The sequence below is a fragment of the Trichomycterus rosablanca genome, chromosome 12 (genome assembly GCF_030014385.1).
Source record: "Trichomycterus rosablanca isolate fTriRos1 chromosome 12, fTriRos1.hap1, whole genome shotgun sequence".
NCBI lineage: Eukaryota > Metazoa > Chordata > Actinopteri > Siluriformes > Trichomycteridae > Trichomycterus > Trichomycterus rosablanca.
The window spans coordinates 9,752,430-9,774,695 of NC_085999.1; the positions used below are offsets into that span (position 1 = coordinate 9,752,430).

A 22,266-nucleotide genomic window follows, 5' to 3' on the forward strand; every position below is an offset into this window, starting at 1 on the left:
AGTTCTAAGTTCTCACTGCAACCATAAAATCAAATGAACAGAAGGCGAGAACAAAGAGTAGAAATTAGACTCCCAGTATAAACATGGGAGTAGTTTCTTTTTTAGTAATAAATGGAAAATGAAAGTGTGCCACCGAGTTAAAAAGAAGCATTTTTTAGCATTTACCTTGCTTTGCCTCATGGACATGCTAGTGCAGGCAAAAGACAACAAAAAAAGTCTTATCTAAAATCTGTCTCAGGTAACCTGTCCTGTCTTAGATGACAGAAGATCCCAGATACAAACATAGTAATCTGTGATGCATTTATAATTTTTAAAATACTTTTTTTCTTCTTCATCAAACAGAAATATGGGAGATGTGCAGTTGATGACGAGTTCTCCCATGTCCAGGAGCAGGCTGACCCTGGGAAAGGTTCCACTCAGTAATGAAGCCCCAGCGTTCACCCTCCCGCCAAGGAATGCTCGTGTATGTCTGGGTGGCACAGCTCGACTTGAAGGCAAGGTACAGTCACACACTTTAGATTTGCTTGAATTTTAGGGTTGTGGCAGACTTTATACATGTAACCCACAAACTACAGCTACAAAACACTGTAGAAATGCTGACATGAGTATTGTTATGAATATTATTATTTATTGTGTTGTGGTCTTGAATAGAGATTACTAGATTGTTACCCATCTGTCTATACTTAATCACCCATAATGATGATCATCAATCATACCTGAAGGTCTTCTCAGATACATCATGGATACAATCTTTGCACACTTGGATTTGGGCAGTTTATCCTATTGTTTATAGCAGATCCTCTCACGCTGCATTAGACTTAATGGTGAGCATCTGTGCACTGCCATCATTTGGTCTTTCTACAGATGTTTGTAGGGGTTCAAGTCAGGGCTTTGACTGGGGGCCACTCACGAATAGTTTGTGTGCCACTTTTTTGGCAGTATGGATTTGTGCCATTCTTATTGTGGGAGATAATGCCATAATGACGATCCTCAATTACACCTGAAGGTCTTTATGGATACATCGTGGATACAGTCTTTGCACATTGTTACCCACATTGTTGAATTGTTACCCATCAGTCTATACACTTGGATTTGGGCAGTTTGTCCTATTGTTTATTGCAGATCCTCTCACGCTGCATTAGACTTAATGGTGAGCATCTGTGCACTGCCATCATTAGGTCTCTCTACAGATGTTTGTAGGGGTTCAAGTCAGGGTTTTGACTGAGGGACCATTCAAGCATAGTCTAAAACTTGCCCCAAAGCCTTTTTTGGCAGTAGACTTGTCATTCTCATTCTTTATAAATAACTTTATCGTTCCATGCATATAGCTATTGTTGGTATTAAAAATAAACTCACCCAACCTAATCCTTGCTTACACTTAGGTGGGAAAATAACAATACTGCACCTTAGTCATTAAAATATCTGTGATAACAAAGTTATTTTTTGTTATCCACAGCATATGCAGACATTTCCACTTTCCATCAGCTGATACCAAACCTTTACATTTGTTTATTTTATTCCTGAACCTGGGGAATCAAAGGCTAACTTCTGGCTGTTTGGACAGTCTCTTGTAATGTTTGTAAGGAAACGTCTTTAATATCAACCTAAAAATAGAAATGTAGCCCTGAAACCTGAACATTTTTCCATTCTTCACCAGAACAGATAAGTCACGATCAAATGATCTACGACCTATACAAATTTTTTTTTCATTGTGGAAGCTCACCAGATGATCTGTTCTTTATTACATTTAGAAAAGTTGGAGCAGGTTTGATATAGATGTGCAGGGTGAAGTGGATTTGGGCAGCTTCATTGCGGTCTTCCTCTCACGCTCCATAGATAAACACCGAGGATATTAAAATAATAAAAGTCTCTGCAGTAGCAGTCTGTGTGTAAAGTCTGGAGCCAGACAGAGAGAGAGACATGCTGGGAGATATGTCGGCTGGGACTGAACGGGGAGACTGCTGGACTTGTATTGTCTACGTTCTTTAGATGTTTTGTCAGAAAGCACCTGAAAAGAAAACTTTAGTTTCAGACATGGTGAGCTCACACTGCAGGAAATGCTGGTTGGCAAAGGTTTTGTGTCTGGAGCTGTGAAACTCCACAGAGTCCTGAAGCACTGCTGAAATGATGTGTTTTTATAGAAACATGTCATGCACATATTTGAACTAAGGCTAACAGTTTTAGTAGCATTAAGTATGTTTTACAAGGACATTAAAGCCAGATGCTTTTGTTTTAACAGACTTATTGCTTGTAAGGTTGACTTGACTTGGTTGCCAGAGGTAAAAGGTTCAGAAAGTTCTCTCTAGCATTTTGTTCCAATTACTTACCTTTCCTAATTAGCTCAAGACTGCTTAGAGTTCATCAGGGAAATCATCTGGTGGTGGAAAATCTTGGGAGGACTTACTTTTTGAATATTTTTACCCTTATACTTAGTATGTAGCAGCATAAAGCAGGACTAACATGACCCTACATTTTCTTAAGCCTTCAGATTGACAGATGGACCTTCTCAGTGATTGATTAGATTGAACTGAACTATTGTACTGAACAGGATGCCAAATTATTACAACCAGTAGTGTTGGTACTTTGTCAAAATACTACTACTACTAGTAGTAGTAGTGATTTAGGATGGTGCATCTGGATACAGAAAAGTCTGTAAGATGCTGTGTTGAACATTAGGATCCTTTATTTATCTGACAGGTACAGGGTGAGTCAAAATGATGTTAACACTTGAATGGTGGAAACCATTTATTCACAAAACATGCTTTATATGTGTAAGATGATTTACAGGACAGTCTCAACCTGTTTGCCATCATGTTCAACACACAAAAACCAGCGAGCAATATTTAAAGCCCAGACACACATTTCGCTGGGAATAGGTCCATTAGTGTTAACATAATTTTGACTCACCCTGTATTAAAAAAATCAAATGTTTTGGCTGACCAACTTTGTAAACATAAACACATTTTGAATTTGATGCCTACAACACACTCTAAAAAGGTTGAGACAGCTTGGTTACACCATTGAAACACTTCACAATATGCAGATCAGTTGGTATCAGGCCTATGTATCATGATTATGCATGTGCTTGACTGTCCTGCCTGCAGTCCAGATCTGTATTCTGTTGAAAATACAGTATATGACGCATCATGAAGAGTAGAATCAGACAATGGTAACTACAGACTTAATAAGAAGCTGAAGTTTGCATATGGTAAGAATGGGCAAAATTACTTATATACTATTATATTACTTAGATGTTTTTAAATATTTGTCCATCCCTCTTGTGTCATTGGGGAAATTATTAATCTTAATGCTGTATACAACAGTGCCTTAATCCAGTGTCATGTTAGCCGTTTATCATGCAGATTTACCGCTGCAGCAGAGCAGTTCATTACTGTTTTCTGGACGATGGAAAGTTGGACAGGACATAAAGCAGACAGACTGGTGCAGAAGTCGTTGTCTGTCTTGGCTCATTAGTAGACAAATTTAGCCTTGTTTTCAGGTTGAAATAATGAGTTGTGTCACTGAGCTCCCTGCATCTCAGGCTGTAAATCTCACTAAATCAACACTAAAGTATCCAAGTGCTTCTCCAAATCCAGCAGTTTTACATATTGAAAGAATTCACAGCAGTTTTATTCGCTAATATCCATTCCTGGGTAATCAGTCACTTTGACACTTGGGACATCATTATTATGCTGGCTGGAATGTGTAATCTAGCAGAAGGCCATTGTGCAGTTATTTGTTTTAAAAAGCAATTTATTTGAGTGCTGAGGGCCTATACATTTGGGTGTAATACACAAGAAGATGCAATACGTCTAGCTGTAGATTTTGCTTCTACTGTATAAGTAAGAAAGATCTTGTAAGCTTTGCTGTCTTAAAATAGTGCTGGTCATTCAAAATTAATTGAGGAGGAGTGTTTTACACTTTATTAATATCGGCTCCTTACTTTGGTTTAGTTTCTTGTTAAAAATACATGACAGTTTAGTCAAACATTAAATGGCCAGTTTGAGTTTGGTATGGAGGAACTCCAGTAGCCCGACCCCAACCCTATTGCTCACCTTTGGGATGAATTGAAAGTTAAAGCCAAGTTAAAATCTGAGGCCAACTCCTCATTAATGCCCATAGTTTTAGAATAGGATGTCCAAGCCCATAATTAGGTGTCTACTTACTTTTGGCTATATGGTGTAATTTAGTCACTTTGTTACTATAGGTTGTAGTTTAGTTTCAGGAGATAAACTATAGCAGTGGCAAAAATGTGATTGAATAGAACCACCTTAAGTAGATTGTTGCAGTACATTTGCAGCATTTAGTAAATGTCTTTATCCGAAGAGACTTACAATTATGACTGAACACAGTTCAAGCAATTGAGGGTTAAGGGCCTTGCTCAGGGGCTCAGCAATGGCAACTTAGTAAGAGTGGGGCATGAACCAGCAACCCACTGATTACTAGTTGAGTACCTTAATTGCTGAGCGGGGCAGCATGGTGGCTAAGTGGGTAGCACTGTCGCCTCACAGCAAGAAGGTCCCTGGGTTCTATCCCCCAGTGGGGCGGTCCGGGTCCTTTCTGTGTGGAGTTTGCATGCTCTCCACGTGTTTGTGAGGGTTTCCTGCGGGTGTTCCGGTTTTCTTCCCACTGTCCAAAGACGTGCAAGTGAGGTGAATTGGAAACACTGAATTGTCCATGACTGTGTTTGATATAACCTTGTGAACTGATGAATCTTGTGTGATGAGTAACTACCGTTCCTGTCATGAATGTAGCCAAACAGTGTAAAACATGAGGTTAAAATTCTAATAAAACAAATAAAAATAATCGCTGAGCTACTACTGTACAGTAGAAGAAAGGATATGACTTGTATAGGAATTACTAGGAAAGTTCAGAATTAAAATTAAATCAGTATTTTTGTTATGTTGCATTACAAGGCTCACAGTAAAACAGATGTTTAAAATATGATGTAGCCTCTCGAGAGTTGTGTGCAGAAGAATTGAGGACTTGGCAAATGTAAGAACGAGTTTGTTTGATTTGTCGGTTTTACAGCATTTCACTATTATCAGAAACTAAAACACATTCACAGCTCCTGAGGGATCTGTGGTACTCATCTGCACTCTCCTCCATAAATCACTGGGCTAAGTGTTTTTAAAAAGTATGTATCTGTCTATCTAGACACATAGAGATACATACACTAATCATAGATTCAGGGGGAAAAGAAACATGAGGCCCACAGAACATAAAGGTACATCTAACATATTCCACTATACATGTATTATAGCTATTATACTGAACAACTGCAAGAAAACATTGTAAACATTCATCTGGTCACCCATAGCCTATAAAAATGAAAAAATACGTAGTGTATTGTTTAGTGACACTTAATGACAGTTTACTGAGCATAACTACATCTGTCCTGTTGTCATATGTTAGTTCTAGGTCAGTTAAAGGCAGGCAGCAGTAGGTTATACCATATAATATTGCTCTGGTATGAAGGGTATATGGAGAAGTATTGTAAGGTAAGTGTTTAAAAAATCCTGGCAGGATAGAGCTTATTGAAAGCATATGTACCACTCTGCTACTGGCTAGATTTTCCTCCCCTCTTTTCTTATTCTCCTTTTGGTCCTTCAGTCAAGTTATGAGCATGCTAATTCTCTTTTTATTATGCACAGTGGCTCGGTGGGTAGCACTGTCTCCTCACAGCAAGAAGGTCCTGGGTTCGATACTCAGGTAGAGTGGCCTGGTTCCTTTCTGTGTGAAGTTTGCATGTTCTCCTCGTGTCTGCATGGGTTTCCCCCAGGAGCTCCGGTTTCGTCCCACAGTCCAAAGATGTGCAAGTGAGGTGAATTGGAGATACAAAATTGTCCATGACCGTGTTTAACATTAAAGACTTGTATTACTGATCTTGTGTATCTTGTGTAACTAGTAACTACCTGTCCTGTCATAAATGTAACCAAAGTGTGGAAAAACGTTAAAATAAAATAAATAAAAATAAAATCTCAAATGGGTTGTCTGAACAATCTTTGGCAGGGAGTTTGAAAGTTTTGAAAAGGGTTAATTTACTGTTTTAAGTAGCATGAATGGTTGATTTCTATTATATTACATAGTTCTGGACTGAATGATTAGTGCAAAAAAAGGGATGGGCTTACAGAGTAAAACATCGCTTTAAGGTTACCAAAATATTAGCTTAACAGTTATGATCCAATCATGCCTAATATTTAGCTTATTATTGGAGAATTACTAAAACCTAGAGGCTCAGAAGTGTTCTGCTATTGATTAGGTTTAGCAAATTTTTGACAAATCATTAAGAATATAATGTACAAATCAAAATCCTAGTATTTCTTAGTACTAGGCTGGTGGTGACCTGCTGTCTTGCTTTCTAACCTTCACCAGTGTTGCTAATGGTTTGTCTCTTGTGGGCTGTGTTACTTAAAAATATATAATATCTTAATTCAATCCAGGAAAATGTACAGTAAAAGATAACAGTTTTAAGTTTTGTGTTCCAAAAAGAGGATATGATTAACATGGAAGCAGCTAAAAATGCTTCAACTCAAAAAGCACTATAATATTTCTTTTTAGAACTTGGACAAATGTTTTATAAACTGTTAATGTAATTTTAATTATACCTACAGCTCTTTTTAGTGGTTAAAATGATAAATATCCCCAGTAGGTTTTGGTGTATATGTTGTATTTGTAATGGGTGGGTTGCTCCTCTTTTCCTGTCTCCATGATCAACAATAGTTTATCTGTAAAAATGTCAGTTTTCTCTTTCCTAGGTCCATTGATTGGTGTGATTGTGGTGTTTTTATTACATTATTTTCTTGTAAAGAATGTAAAAAAAAAGTAGAGCAATTATGTGAACAAGCCTGTGTTTTTTGTTTTACTCAGCATCCGATCCGATTACTGGTGAATTCTTGAGGTAGAGAACTTGACCACAGTCTCTGACTCAAGGATTTTGTCTAAACTGGTCCGGATGAGACAGAAAGAGCGTAAACGAGAGGGAAAATAAAAGAACGAATAAAGCCAGAAAGCCAGCACACTGAGGAAATACCACCAGCACTATGCTTCACTAAATACCTAATCTTGCTTTTTTTGGGCAAATCCGAGGAGGACGTGTTTCTCAGTGAGGTAGCAGACGAGTTAGTCCAAAAGAGGTCATTTTAACATGCTGCTGTGTGGGTAAGAAAACACAAAGCTTAACATGAATGTTTTTGTATCTGTTCGAAACGTCGTTGTTCTGAAGTCCATCTGGTGTCAATCTGTTGTCTACAGGCTGTCCAACCTTATTAATTTATATTTTTGATCTGTAATGCACTGCAGATGCAGAAAGCTTTGTAGTTTGTTCTGCATTCTTTTTTGAAACTCTCATTTGAAGCGAGGCTGTGTATGAGCATGCAGTGTTGGATTCAATAGCAAGCGGGACCCCGTTTCTGTCATTCCATGTTACATTTACCAATATACTTTTGGTCAGTGTGCAGGGACTGCTGTCATGTGTAATTTTAAAGACTGTGCTGGTTATGTTCATGGAGCTCTGCATGTTGTATTGCCTGTGAAAACAAATAGCATCATGTGCCTTTGTTGTTATGTAATAACATTATAAATTGGAATCTCAATGCTGGTGGCATCTGGACTGCAATACTCAGTAAACACATGTCTGTTTTTTTTACTTTTGCTACTAAAATCTAAGCAAATGTTTCCACAGTGTACACAAAAAAGGCAGATTTGGCAATTTCATTTGCACTGAAGTTACTCTGTCTAAAAATTAAACTTTAGAAATAAATTGCATTTATCCAATGGAATGGTAAGCTCAATTGGTATAATAGTAAGAGCCACACTGCTAGTAACAGCAATGCCTGAGTTGCAGGGGTTTAAATCTCGGGTTGATTCACTAATACAGAAGGTGCATGGTGTTACATAAACCTAGCCATTAGGTGGACACATATCAGTGCACCTTTAGTGTCTGTCCCAAACCTGAATAAATAGAAGTGTTGTATTAGGAAGGGCTTTCATTCATTGTCTGTTTTACCACCTGTTTTACCACCTGTTTTACCACGGTGGCTAAGTGGGTAGCACTGTCACCTCACAGCGAGAAGGTCCTGGGTTCGATCCCCAGATGGGGCGGTCCGGGTCCTTTCTGTGTGAAGTTTGTATGTTCTCCCCATGTCTGTGTGAGTTTATGCCAGGTGCTCCGGTTTCCTTCCACAGTCCAAAGACGTGCAGGAGAGGTGAATTGGAGATACTTAATTGTCCATGACTGTGTTTGATATAATCTTGTGAACTGATGAGTCTTGTGTAATGAGTGACTACCGTTCCTGCCATGAATGTAACCAAAGTGTAAAACATGACGTTAAAATCCTAATAAACAAACAAACAAACCACCGCTTTATCCTTGTCACGTTGCGGTGGGTCCAATTCATTATGGAAAAACAGGAAACACCCCGGGCAGGTCGCCAGTCCATCACAGGCATTCACACACTTATTCACACACACTCACGCTTTGGACAATTTTTAGCAGCTCCAATATGTCTGACTGCATATCTTTGTATTTGTGGGAAGAAACCAGAGCATCTGGAGGAAAACAGGGGAACATGCAAACTCCAACAGAAAGGACCAAGGTTGCCCCAGGCAGGAGATCAAACTCAGGCTTGTCTTGCTGTTTGGTGACGGAGTTACACACTTAACAGCGGTGCTGCAGCAGTCAGAAAGGAAGAGCACAATATCAGTGCCAAATCTAATATGTGAATGACTTATCCATTGTGGTGGCACCCAACGGGAGCAGCCAAAAGGAATCATGCAGCTAATTATTGATACATGCCTTATGAGTTCAGAGAAATGTGTGTGACTTAAATAAGCTTGCTGTTTTATATAACAGTATGAAGAAAACTGTAATAAAAATACATGGAAAAATAGAATAATCAGAAACACTTGATTTAAAACTTTCCACTTGGGATTGTTTAGAATTTCTGGCATATTAGCACTATTAGAAAACATAAAGCAATAAAGAAAACGGGATGGAAAAATAAAGGAAGTAATTAGTAATTGTGCTGAAGGAAAATAATTTAAAACACAAAACTCCCTCAGTTCTTGGAAGTAATCAGGAAACTGAAAGTGTAGAGGGGAAAACTCTCTCAGCATGCATGCTGATGTTGATAATCAGTAACAAGGTGGTTAATAATGAAGGCTGCTCTTATTGGCACTACCAGAGTGAAACACAGTTTTTTTCTGCTCTGTGCCTGCATGGGCTATTCATGGTTAAAGCCATGTTGTTTCTCCAGCTGTTTTAATTATGGCTCACAGATCCAGTCGGTCACACACCCACCAGCATCCTGTGGCTGAGCTGGAATGAAACTGAATTGGGAAAACCCGCCTTGTCTTGTTACAGTAAACGAGCCTCTGTTAATTGTATAACTGGTGTTTTGTCTGGGTTTACCACTGGTGTGTATGGAGCCACCTAATACAGTGTATGTTTGGCCTGGAGCCACACCATGCATGGTCGGCTGAACATTCTTTCTAATTACTGGGTGATGCTATTGTATTCCCAGGTGCATAACATTTAGCGTACAGACATGCAGACTCCACAGACAAAAAACATTGTATAATGGGTCATACCAAAAAGCTCCTGGCACTGTCATTGGATGTCAGTCCTCCACCAGTCAGTTAAATTGATTGTTGCCCCACTAAAGCTGTCCCAACTATCTACATATTTCAGGTTGCTGCTGGAACAAATAGTATTACCAAAGCAGATTGGACAAAAGTAAAAGCTTTTTAATGAAGTCACACATTGATAGTGTGCAATACCAAGACATAGGACTCTATGTCAGTCTGAGCTACATTAAAGAAAAAGAAAAGACATGGTTTGCCTCATCAACTTGACTGATTTTTATAATATGAAGTCACACACAAGCAGTGTTCAATACAGAGAAACATATGCAATGGTGTAAAGTACATCAACATAAGACTCTGCGTCAGTCTAACAGCTGAGCTACATTAAAGAAAAAGAAAATACATGTTTTGCCTTATCAACTTGATTGATTTTTTTTATAATATGAAGTCACACACAAGTGTGCAATGCTAAGAAACATGAAATGGTGTAAAGTACACCAACATAGGACTCTACGTCAGTCTAACAGCTGATCTAAATTAAAGAAAAAGAAAAGACATGATTTTTTTTATAATATGAAGTCACACACAAGCAAAGTGCAATACCTGGAATCATGTAAAATGGTATAAAGCACACCAACACAGGACTACGTCAGTCTAACAGCTGATATTTGTTTAGTTAACTGCCAAGGAAGGTTCCCTCATTGAATTCTTACTAACAACTGGAAAGTCTGATGGAGTTGGAGGATTACTAATTACCTCAGACACCTTCTGATCATTGGGGCTGGACCCCTTGGTTTCAGTAAAGGAAAATCAAAAAGCTACAGCATAAATGCCAAATTAGAGAAGTTTGTGCTCAAACATTGTCAACAGTTTGGGGAATGCTTTTTCCCAAGCATCTAACACCTTGTTGTGATCCATAAACAAAATGGTTCACTGAGTGGCCAGCCAGCCCAAAATTCTGTCCTTAGTTCCATCCAACACATTTACATTTTCGACATTTAGAAGACGCTTTTATTACTTGACTTACAGTTGTGACAGTATACAATCTAAGCATTTGAGGGTTAAGTGTCTAGCTAAAGGGCCCAACCATGGCAACCTGGCAGTGGTGCAGCTTGAACCAGCAACCGTCTGACTACTGGTCCACTAGGCTACAGCTGCCTGTCACAACACCTTTTTTATGACTTCCACTGCTCAAGTTCACTAATGCTCTTGTATCTGAATGGAAGCAAATTCCTTCAGTCATGGTCCAAAATCTAATACAATCTGTTTTACTAGCCTTTTACTTCATTGCATGTAAAAGGCAGTTGTTTTTAAGAGATGTTTAACGAGGCTATGTGACTGTTTGAATGTCCACATAATTCTGACTGTGTATCGTATGTGTGTTTTTTAAGGTGCGTGGTTCTCCAGAACCTCAGGTGTGTTGGTTCAGGAATGGAAAACCAGTGATAGCAGGAGGTCGATACTCTATGGAACAAAGTGCGCGTGGAACCTTCAGTCTGGCGGTAGAAGAAGTCCAGGCAGACGATGCGGGCCGATACACCTGCGAAGCTGTAAATGATGCAGGATCTCGACAGATCAGTGTGGACATGATTGTGGAAGGTACATTTTAGGCTTGATTTAATTTAATACAAAGGTTTTAATGTGAAATAGATCATAGCTTGTTCTCTTAAATGCTTTATTAATCACTGTGATATTCTGTATGTATTGTGCAAAGCTTGTTCAACCCTGTCAGTGAGTAGTAAGGTCAGTGTACAATGTTCACCACATTAATAGATATGGGAAATGGGTCTCATTAATGTCTTTGTGAGCTAATGTATGTGAGCTTTGTTTTAACGAATACCTTGCATACCATCAATAAATCCCTGAATGTCCACCAAGGACAGCCAGGCTAATAAACACCCACATTAAACAGGGTTGGCCGAGGTCCAAGGCTTTATTCATTTATCTTGAACAAGCAGAGCCTGATGACAGAACATATCTACCTTTTACAAACCTCTTGACTTAATACTTCACCCTAAAGTCTATGCTTTAGAATACACCACATGTCCAAAAAGTCAAGGTACATAAAACTGATTTTAAATCCTGATTGTAGTCCTTGGTCCTTTTTGCCATGTACACCAACCAATTTTACCTGCAGCCACAACACAAGCTCATTATTATAGAAGGAAAGCGGGTATATTTGTACAACCAACATTCCTGCCTGTCCTTTTTAAGCGTTCTTGCTCCGTCTTTTATACACATTTACATTCCTGCATAAATACTCCGGCAGCTGTATGAAAGCTTTCGCATTCATGGTGTTTTTATACCAAAGCACATTAGGCATTAAATAGCCGCGCGGCACTTCAGTTATATCCTGCGTCATTGTAAACAAAGCTACGGTGTCTGAATAACATCTGGACTGATTTATGAACTGTAAACACTGAGGAACATTGGGTTTACTGGAACCAAACAGAAACATGCAGTGCTACATGCTGTGACAGATAGCACAAACCACGTGTGTGTGGTAAGTCACCCCTGGTCGGTTCCAGGACAGATGTGCCTCACAACTTTCTCTTGGAGTAATGATAAGAAAGAAGCCATTTGGAAACAGTTGCAGGACGAGCTGAAAAGAGCAGGAACAGCAGTAAGCACAAACATTTAGACAGGAAGCAAAGCAGGTGTTCCTGGGTGGTGCGGTGGGTAGCGCTGTCACCTCACAGTGTGTGTCTGCACGGTGATAGACTGGAGATCCGTACGAGGTGTTTCCTGCCTTTCGTTTAGTGAATCAGACCCACTGCTACTCTGACCAGGATAAAGTGGTGGTAAAAGAGAGAATAAAGGAATAAGCTATCCAACACCAACTGGCCTTGTGTGGAAAAAGTATCTAGCTCCTTAGATGTACTGATAATTGGGCTGAATTAGACTAGACACACAAAGGCTTGATTACTGCCAGCTGTGTGTGTGTGTGTGTGTTTGTTTGCCTGACCTGGAATGTAGTGTTACAATTGATTTATTTTTATTTATCCCACAGACAGTGTGGTCAAGAAATACAGCCTCCCTTCTGCCAGTAAAGCTGGGTGAGCATTTACTTTTTGGTTTATTGTGATCATTCTTTACTGGTTGCTTACTGTTATAAAATCTTGGATTGTAATTGTATATATGTAAAATGACCAGTATGTTCTTTTTTTTTAATTATTTAAGTAGTCAGATTTTCTTAAATTGAATATAAACCCTGTTGCTCTCTTTTAATGCTGCATAAAAGTCAAAGTGACCAATTTAACTTTATGTAAGACTATCACAGTTATAAAACATTAGTTGCAATTATAATAGATACATAGACACTTTATTGATCCTGAAAGAAATTATTGGCCTCCAATATATTCATAATAGAAGCATTAGTATAGATTACAACCAAAATAGACATATAATTATAAATATCATTAACAATACGAAGGATTTAATGTAGGTTTGATATGACGGTATAAGTGTCAGTGTGTGCATGAGTTTAAGTCTAATTTATTTGTCCCCGTTGTCGTATGGTAGTCTGACTACCTGTGGTACAAAAGACTTTCCCAGCCTGTTTGTTGAGCATGTTGTTTAAACTTATCTATTAATACATCTTTTAATCCGTATCCGCTTCACCCCTAATTAAAATATGTACGCATTATTTTAGCTTATAACTTACTGTTTAACTGTGTAAACCCCTATTTTAAAAGGCACAGAGAATCCAGGCAAATCTATAAAATATGAACTAAGCATCTGCTGAGCTGTCTTTAAAATTGTGCAAATATTAAAGGTTATTTCAGATAATTATAGATACTTCCGTCTAGAAAATACCATATATATAATAATAAAATAAGACAGTAACTGGGTGGAAAAATGACAAAATTAGGATTTTTTTTTTGTTATATATATATATATATACGTATATATATATATATACAGTGTATCACAAAAGTGAGTACACCCCTCACATTTCTGCAAATATTTCATTATATCTTTTCATGGGACAACACTATAGACATGAAACTTGGATATAACTTAGAGTAGTCAGTGTACAGCTTGTATAGCAGTGTAGATTTACTGTCTTCTGAAAATAACTCAACACACAGCCATTAATGTCTAAATAGCTGGCAACATAAGTGAGTACACCCCACAGTGAACATGTCCAAATTGTGCCCAAAGTGTCAATATTTTGTGTGACCACCATTATTATCCAGCACTGCCTTAACCCTCCTGGGCATGGAATTCACCAGAGCTGCACAGGTTGCTACTGGAATCCTCTTCCACTCCTCCATGATGACATCACGGAGCTGGTGGATGTTAGACACCTTGAACTCCTCCACCTTCCACTTGAGGATGCGCCACAGGTGCTCAATTGGGTTTAGTCCATCACCTTTACCTTCAGCTTCAGTTTTCGAAGGGAGGGGATCATGCTCTGTTTCAGAATGTCACAGTACATGTTGGAATTCATGTTTCCCTCAATGAACTGCAGCTCCCCAGTGCCAGCAACACTCATGCAGCCCAAGACCATGATGCTACCACCACCATGCTTGACTGTAGGCAAGATACAGTTGTCTTGGTACTTCTCACCAGGGCGCCGCCACACATGCTGGACACCATCTGAGCCAAACAAGTTTATCTTGGTCTCGTCAGACCACAGGGCATTCCAGTAATCCATGTTCTTGGACTGCTTGTCTTCAGCGAACTGTTTGCGGGCTTTCTTGTGCGTCAGCTTCCTTCTGGGATGACGACCATGCAGACCGAGTTGATGCAGTGTGCGGCGTATGGTCTGAGCGCTGACAGGCTGACCTCCCACGTCTTCAACCTCTGCAGCAATGCTGGCAGCACTCATGTGTCTATTTTTTAAAGCCAACCTCTGGATGTGACGCCGAACACGTGGACTCGACTTCTTTGGTCGACCCTGGCGAAGCCTGTTCCGAGTGGAACCTGTCCTGGAAAACCGCTGTATGACCTTGGCCACCATGCTGTAGCTCAGTTTCAGGGTGTTAGCAATCTTCTTATAGCCCAGGCCATCTTTGTGGAGAGCAACAATTCTATTTCTCACATCCTCAGAGAGTTCTTTGCCATGAGGTGCCATGTTGAATATCCAGTGGCCAGTATGAGAGAATTGTACCCAAAACACCAAATTTAACAGCCCTGCTCCCCATTTACACCTGGGACCTTGACACATGACACCAGGGAGGGACAACGACACATTTGGGCACAATTTGGACATGTTCACTGTGAGGTGTACTCACTTATGTTGCCAGCTATTTAGACATTAATGGCTGTGTGTTGAGTTATTTTCAGAAGACAGTAAATCTACACTGCTATACAAGCTGTACACTGACTACTCTATGTTATATCCAAGTTTCATGGATATAGTGTTGTCCCATGAAAAGATATAATGAAATATTTGCAGAAATGTGAGGGGTGTACTCACTTTTGTGATACACTGTATATATATTTTTGATATACTGTATGTTTCTATTTGTTTTTAGGGGCCGCTTAGGACTTTCTGCGGTGGAGAACAGACCCAGTATTTGGGGTGAAAGCCCTCCAAAGTTTGTAACCAAACCCTCCCGCCTCTACCTAAAAGTGGGGCAGACAGGAAAGTTCTCAGCCAAGATCACAGGACGTCCCCAGCCTCATGTTCAGTGGTTTAAGGTGAGGCGGTGTTTTTAAAAGAAGGAGTTGTCACTCACCATCTTTATCTAAACATTTGCCTCATGCTGTGCCAGGGTGAGCAGGAGCTTCAGAGTTCAGATCACCTTAGCATGTTTGAGAGGTCGGGGCTGCACTTCCTGGAGATCCGCTTTGTGCAGACAGAGGATGCTGGTGTATACACTTGCCTACTTAACAACAGCGCGGGCAAGGCCTCGGCCACTGCAGAAGTTATTGTGCAAGGTACACGCAATCTGTCAGTTTAGTCAATTAAATTGCTATATTACATATTTATTGTGTTGACCCAGAATCAAGTCTTGAGAGACTTTGTAGTACCCAAAGGTATTATTTATTAATCACAAAAATTAAGCATAGTGCAAAGAAATTAAGCAGCTGTAATAGACCTGTTGGAAATGGGGATTATGCACTCACCGAACATTTTAATAGGTACACCTATCTGCTACATACATTCTTTAATTGTTTTAGAAGCTACATTTACCATACAGATAGACTCTGTGGGTATACAATTATTGACTCTAATCTACATCTTGCTTTGTACTCCTGATAATAAAAAAAGAGTCCCTATAGAACCACTGATAAAAGACACAGTTTAACACACGTTGTGCTATGTGTTCCTAATAAACAGGCCTGTAAGTTTATACAGTGTTTAAAAATCCCAACAACACTGCTGCACCTAATACACTCATACCAAAATAACTTACACCACCATGTGTAATGGTGACAATGTTATTGTCATTGTCAGTGTTGATAATGGTCCACCACCCAAACATCATCTGGTCAGTAGGGGTCTCTTTCGATTGATAATTGGAGTGCAGAGGTGAGACAAAGTGTAAAAGGAACATATGGGCTACAGTCAGTAATTGTACAAATAGTCACAAAGTTCATCTGTGTGGTATGTGTAGCTTATAAAACAGTCAATAACTGTATGTACCACATAGATGTTTCTAATACAGTGCACAGTGAGTGTAGCTTGGCTTCTTGTGTAATATATGATTTTTATCTTAGTAGAAACCGCATTGCTATTGCCATGCTACATGTACAGTATAGTTTAAAATGCCTTTGTGTTTGCTAATGCATTAAGATGTAGCATTATGGAATATTAAATAGCCAGGTCGGCTAAACTTCTTGCAGTTTGGTGATTCTGTCACTGTGCTTTGTTGTTTATTTTTTAGGTTCTGATGCAGATAAAGTGTAAGTATGTTTTTGGATGTTGTTAATGTAGAGATTTTGTACAAACAATGTGAAGGTTATTTAGTTTTTAATTTAATCATGGTGCTCAGGTGGTGCTGCTCTCTATTATGCTAGCTTACCATGGCTGAGATCTGGGTTTGAATCTCAGCATCTGGTTCTATTGGCCAGCTGACTGCCTATACAAACAGGACTGGCCTTGTTGGGTATGCAGGAGCCCTGAAACAGATTGGTGCCCTGTTCAGGGTGTATCGTGCCCTGCGTCCAGTATTTCTGGGAAACTGGACTCACTACCCTGACCTAAATAAATTGGCGTTAAAAATGAAAAAAATTAGCTTAGGTTAGACTGTTACTACCATTTGTCCTGACATATTTTTCTTCAAACAGCCCTAAAACATCAGCTGTCTTCTCTAAAGTTGATCCTACCAGTAACGGCCTAATTCATGTCCAAAAACCAATCAACATCTTCACACGTACTGCAACCACAGAGACACAAATAATGGTGAACTCCTCCAGAGCAAACAAAGACACAACCGTTGTAGCCAAAGACAAGCTGGCACCAATGCCAGAGGTCCATAAACTGACTATAACATCAGCCCTGCAGCCTTCCCCTAAACAAAACGATGAAAGATCAGCAGCAGGTCCACTGAGGTCTACCAACACTATGACATTTGGGAGTCTACAGACCAAGAAGAGCAGTAAAACAATAGAACAGGAGCAGAAGACAATGCCTGGACTTGTTAGACCCTCAGGAAGCAAGCCTGTTTGTGTAGTGGTAGAGTCCAGTAGAGAGATCCACAGACTTGCTCGAGAGAATCCACCCAAGACTGTGGAAACTCCACCCAACTTTGATTTACAGCCTCAAACCCAGGAGGTTATAGAGGGAACCAAAATCATGTTCACATGTCAAGGTAAGCATGATCAGATTTCATTTAATTTCTTTTTACAGTCATGTTCAAAAATCTAATAATTTGAACTTTAAACTAAAAATTGAACATAAACATCAGTATACAGTGAAAGTTAGAAGTTTGAATACACTTTTAAAAGACAAGTATGTCATAACAGTCTTGGAAATGCAATTATTTCTGCATGTTTTTATTTTCTTTTTACTGAAGCATTGGACCATATTTCTATAACATAACATCAGGTGTATTGTTAAATTTCAACAAAAAAAAAGACAAAATTTGGTGGTCAAATATACATGAAGCTATCTGGATTGCTCATAAGTTGGTGTTTTTTTTTAGAATAGCATTTAACTTTGTGATATGGTCATCTAATTCCTAGTTAGGGATAATGACTACAGCTGGTGATGTCTCTTGGCTCTTATAAATAAGGCTGACCAAAGAGTGTTGCTTACTAGCCCCTTTCCTTTTTCTTCTAAAAAAAACCATGTTAAATATTTCATGGCTTCTTTTTACCAGCCAGCAGTGAATTCTCACAAAGAGCTGTGTTGCGTACAGACACTCAGTTCAGTTCAATCTTTGCACTTTGTTTACATCCATTACTCATGCTGGTGGCTTGGCTAGACAGTACACAGTAGGAATCACTATTGCAGCAGTAACTAAAAAAGTGCCTATCTGACCCTCCCTTACCCAAACATGACCAGTCGTTTCTATTGAGCAGCAGGCTGGTAGTACTGCTGAAACTTAAACTAGAGCCCAAACTCACTGCAGTGGCTGGCTAGTGTATTAGACTGTTTTTTTTCTCTTTTAATTCTTTTTATATATTCTAAATCTAAAGCAAATCAGTAATCTTAAGCTTCTAAACCACATTGTTTGAAATTCTGACTGTACTTAAATGAAGAAGTGTGTGTGTCCATCCTCAGTATCTGGTCAGCCTGCTCCCACTGTGAGCTGGGTTAAGGATGGAGCTGTGCTCAGACAGAGATTAGGTATCAGCATCCAGCAGAAAGACAGTCTGCATCTGTTGTCTGTGGAGACCGTGCACAAAACGGATGCTGGTCAGTATGGCTGCACTGCTGCCAACAATGTTGGGAAAGCTACCTGCAGCTGGACTCTTACAGTAAACAGTAAGTGTACACCTGAACACTTCAATATAGTAAACACATAGTGACGTGGTATAAAGTGAAATGTTTAATACTCTGTAATGCATCTAATAACGTGGCTTTGCTTTTACATTACTGTTTGAATATGTCTTCATTCAAGGAATTTTTAGATATTTTTATATATATACAGTGGGGTCAAAAAGTATTTAGTCAGCCACTGATTGTGCAGGTTCTCCAACTTAGAAAGATGAGAGAGGTCTGTAATTTTCATCATAGGTACACTTCAACTATGAGAGACAAAATGAGAAAAAAAAATCCAGGACATCACATTGTAGGATTTTTAAAGAATTTATTTGTAAATTATGGTGGAAAATAAGTATTTGGTCAATAACAAACAAGCAAGATTTCTGGCTCTCACAGACCTGTAACTTCTTCTTTAAGAAGCTCTTCTGTCCTCCACTCGTTACCTGTATTAATGGCACCTGTTTGACCTCGTTATCTGTATAAAAGACACCTGTCCACAGCCTCAAACAGTCAGACTCCAAACTCAACCATGGCCAAGACCAAAGAGCTGTCGAAGGACACCAGGAAGAAAATTGTAGACCTGCACCAGGCTGGGAAGAGTGAATCTACAATAGGCAAGCAGGTTGGTGTGAATAAATCAACTGTGGGAGCAATTGTAAGAAAATGGAAGACATACAAGACCATTGATAATCTCCCTTGGGGTCAAGATCTCATCCCGTGGGGTCAAAATGATCATGAGAACGGTGAGCAAAAATCCCAGAACTACACGGAGGGACCTGATGAATGACCTGCAGAGAGCTGGGACCAAAGTAACAAAGGCTACCATCAGTAACACACTACGCTGAGAGGGACTCAAATCCTGCAGTGCCAGGTGTGTCCCCCTGCTTAAGCCAGTACATGTCCAGGCCCGTCTGAAGTTTGCCAGAGAGCATATGGATGATCCAGAAGAGGATTGGGAGAATATCATTTGGTCAGATGAAACCAAAATGGAACTTTTTGGTAAAAACTCAACTCGTCGTGTTTGGAGGAAGAAGAAGAACCCAAGAACACCATACCTACTGTGAAGCATGGGGGTGGAAACATCATGCTCTGGGGCTGTTTTTCTGCAAAGGGGACAGGGCGACTGATCCGTGTTAAGGGAAGAATGAACGGGGCCATGTATCGTGAGATTTTAAGCCAAAACCTCCTTCCATCAGTGAGAGCATTGAAGATGGAACGTGGCTGGGTCTTCCAGCATGACAATGATCCCAAACACACCGCTCGGGCAACGAAGGAGTGGCTCCGTAAAAAGCATTTCAAGGTCCTGGAGTGGCCTAGCCAGTCTCCAGACCTCAATCCCATAGAAAATTTGTGGAGTCCGTGTTGCCCAGCGACAGCCCCAAAACATCACTGCTCTAGAGGAGATCTGTATGGAGGAATGGGCCAAAATACCAGCTACAGTGTGTGCAAACCTGGTGAAGACTTACAGGAAACGTTTGACCTCTGTCATTGCCAACAAAGGTTATGTTACAAAGTATTGAGTTGAACTTTTGTTATTGACCAAATACTTATTTTCCACCATAATTTACAAATAAATTCTTTAAAAATCCTACAATGTGATTTCCTGGATTTTTTTTTCTCATTTTGTCTCTCATAGTTGAAGTGTACCTATGATGAAAATTACAGACCTCTCTCATCTTTCTAAGTAGGAGAACCTGCACAATCAGTGGCTGACTAAATACTTTTTGGCCCCACTGTATATATATTACTTTTATATATATATATATATTACTTTTTTGATATTTTTTAAGAGTAAATAACTACACACTATGTGTGCAATATTTTTCACTTAGTAGTTTTTCTTTCTGTTTTTCCTGTTCTCATACTGCTGTAACAAGTTAATTTCCCTAAGGGGATCAATAAAGTCTTATCTTATCTTATCTTTATGTTACTTTTACTTAATTGCTTATTTTTTCTTTAGTCGGCAGAAATGCTTTTGTAAAGAAAGCACTGAATTATTGCCTGTATATTTGACTCGATGTGGTTACAATGCATATTGCTTAGCTTTAGACTAGTGTGGATGTGTCAGAAACTTGCCAATGGGGTTCAGTTTAGCCGTGACCTAGCACTTTTGCTTGTAGTTGACTTGTTTAGGCTTAATGTATGCAATTTAACACCCTATAATCAACCAATCTGGTGATGTGAACAAAGTTTTATACATTGGGAGTTAGGAGTTGCCTGTTTGTTGCCTGTCTAAGCCAACACAGTAAAAAACATTTACACATTCTGATCTAACAAATGTAGCTGTAAGCAAGTTCTTATACTAGGCTATAAACTCTGTATGTTGTATGTAAGACAAAGGGAGGAACCAGTAATGGAATTAAATTGTTTGGAAAAGAACCTGGATATGATTTTAATACCAGGTCTGGAAAACAGGCTAATGTTGGACTTATGACTAGATGACTCCCAGATCAGACCATCTGATTAGGTAAGAAGACTTGGTGTTGTCCTGGATAACCAGCTGACCTTCTCTCCTTACATAGCCAACATGACAAGATCGTGCCGGTTCCTCCTGTACAACATCAGGAAGATTTGGCCATTTCTCGCTAGGGAAGCTACCCAGATTCTGGTCCAATCACTTGTAATCTCATGGTTGGACTACTGCAACTCCCTCCTGGCAGGAGCTCCCATGTCCACTATTAAACCCTTGCAGCTCATTCAAAATGCAGCTGCCCATCTGGTTTTTAACCAGCCCAAACACTGCCACATCACCCCAAAAAAAAAAAAAAAAAAAAAAAAAAAAAAAAACCCACTTTGGTTCTTACAGGTTTCAGCAGATTTGTGTTCTTCGACTGTTGTTTACTAAAACTTGAGAAATGAAATGTTTACTATGGAAGCACTTCTGTAAGTCGCTCTGGATAAGAGCGTCTGCTAAATGCAGAAAATGTAAATGTAAATGTCACAGGCATAGACTGTACTGCTTATATTATGGGTATTTGACCAAATATAGGCCTGGTTTCTTTTATCTCAATCTAACTGCATGCCTCACTGAGACCATATGCTTCTATTTTAAGTTTAGTGTGTATCTCTTATTATTTTTATTTTTTTAACTCAAATTACCCTGTCTGAAATATGCCTACATCCATATTTTCTACAAACACACAAACAAACTAATCTGTGCCACATAAACTATGTTTTTTTTATGTCAGAGTTTCTCAACTCCAGTCTTGGAAACCCTCTAGTGTTTCAAGACTTCCTTTTATTTAGCACAACCGACGTGACCGATAGAAATGACTTACTAGCCAAATGAGGTATTTTTAAAGAAAAGAAGGAAATTTGTGGCATTGGGCTATAGGGCTAGAGTTTAGAACATGTGGTTTGATCCACAGGTGTACAACTCAAGGCAGGCTCATAGGCTGAATGTAGCCTGCTATGCATTGTATCCATCCTGCACAAACTGACTAAAAGATCAACTGAAACAGCCCATAATATACTTTTATCCAGCATTTTACATTAGAGCAGAACTGGTGTAATTTAGTAAATGGCACCAAATGTACACCTTTGAGTTGAATTCAGTGAGACTGAATGTTTCATCTACGTTATAATTGTTAGTATACAGTTTACATCACTTTTATGATGCAATGCCAAATATAGTGGCCTAAATGGTATATTGCATGGTAACAGCATCACTGTTACTTAGTTGGTGTCTTCATATGAACAAGGACAGTAATGTAGGCATACAGCTAAACAGTTTATCACACATAACATGTGACTGGTTTAGACCCTTTTAAGTTTACTAGTTATTTAACACTATGCCT

The 22,266-nt window shown here is 39.2% G+C and overlaps 1 protein-coding gene across 1 annotated transcript in view; it reads left to right on the forward strand.

The window, feature by feature from the left end:
* Nucleotides 1-346: 346 nt before the first annotated feature.
* Nucleotides 347-22,266, forward strand: part of mylka (myosin, light chain kinase a) — a 51,144-nt gene continuing 29,224 nt past the window's right edge. Inside the window, exons 1-8 of the mRNA XM_063006238.1 lie at nucleotides 347-499; nucleotides 10,977-11,184; nucleotides 12,596-12,641; nucleotides 15,069-15,234; nucleotides 15,309-15,474; nucleotides 16,425-16,443; nucleotides 16,828-17,351; nucleotides 18,266-18,469. Coding sequence (XP_062862308.1) covers nucleotides 347-499; nucleotides 10,977-11,184; nucleotides 12,596-12,641; nucleotides 15,069-15,234; nucleotides 15,309-15,474; nucleotides 16,425-16,443; nucleotides 16,828-17,351; nucleotides 18,266-18,469 — 1,486 coding nt within the window. The remainder of the gene's footprint in view (nucleotides 500-10,976; nucleotides 11,185-12,595; nucleotides 12,642-15,068; nucleotides 15,235-15,308; nucleotides 15,475-16,424; nucleotides 16,444-16,827; nucleotides 17,352-18,265; nucleotides 18,470-22,266) is intronic.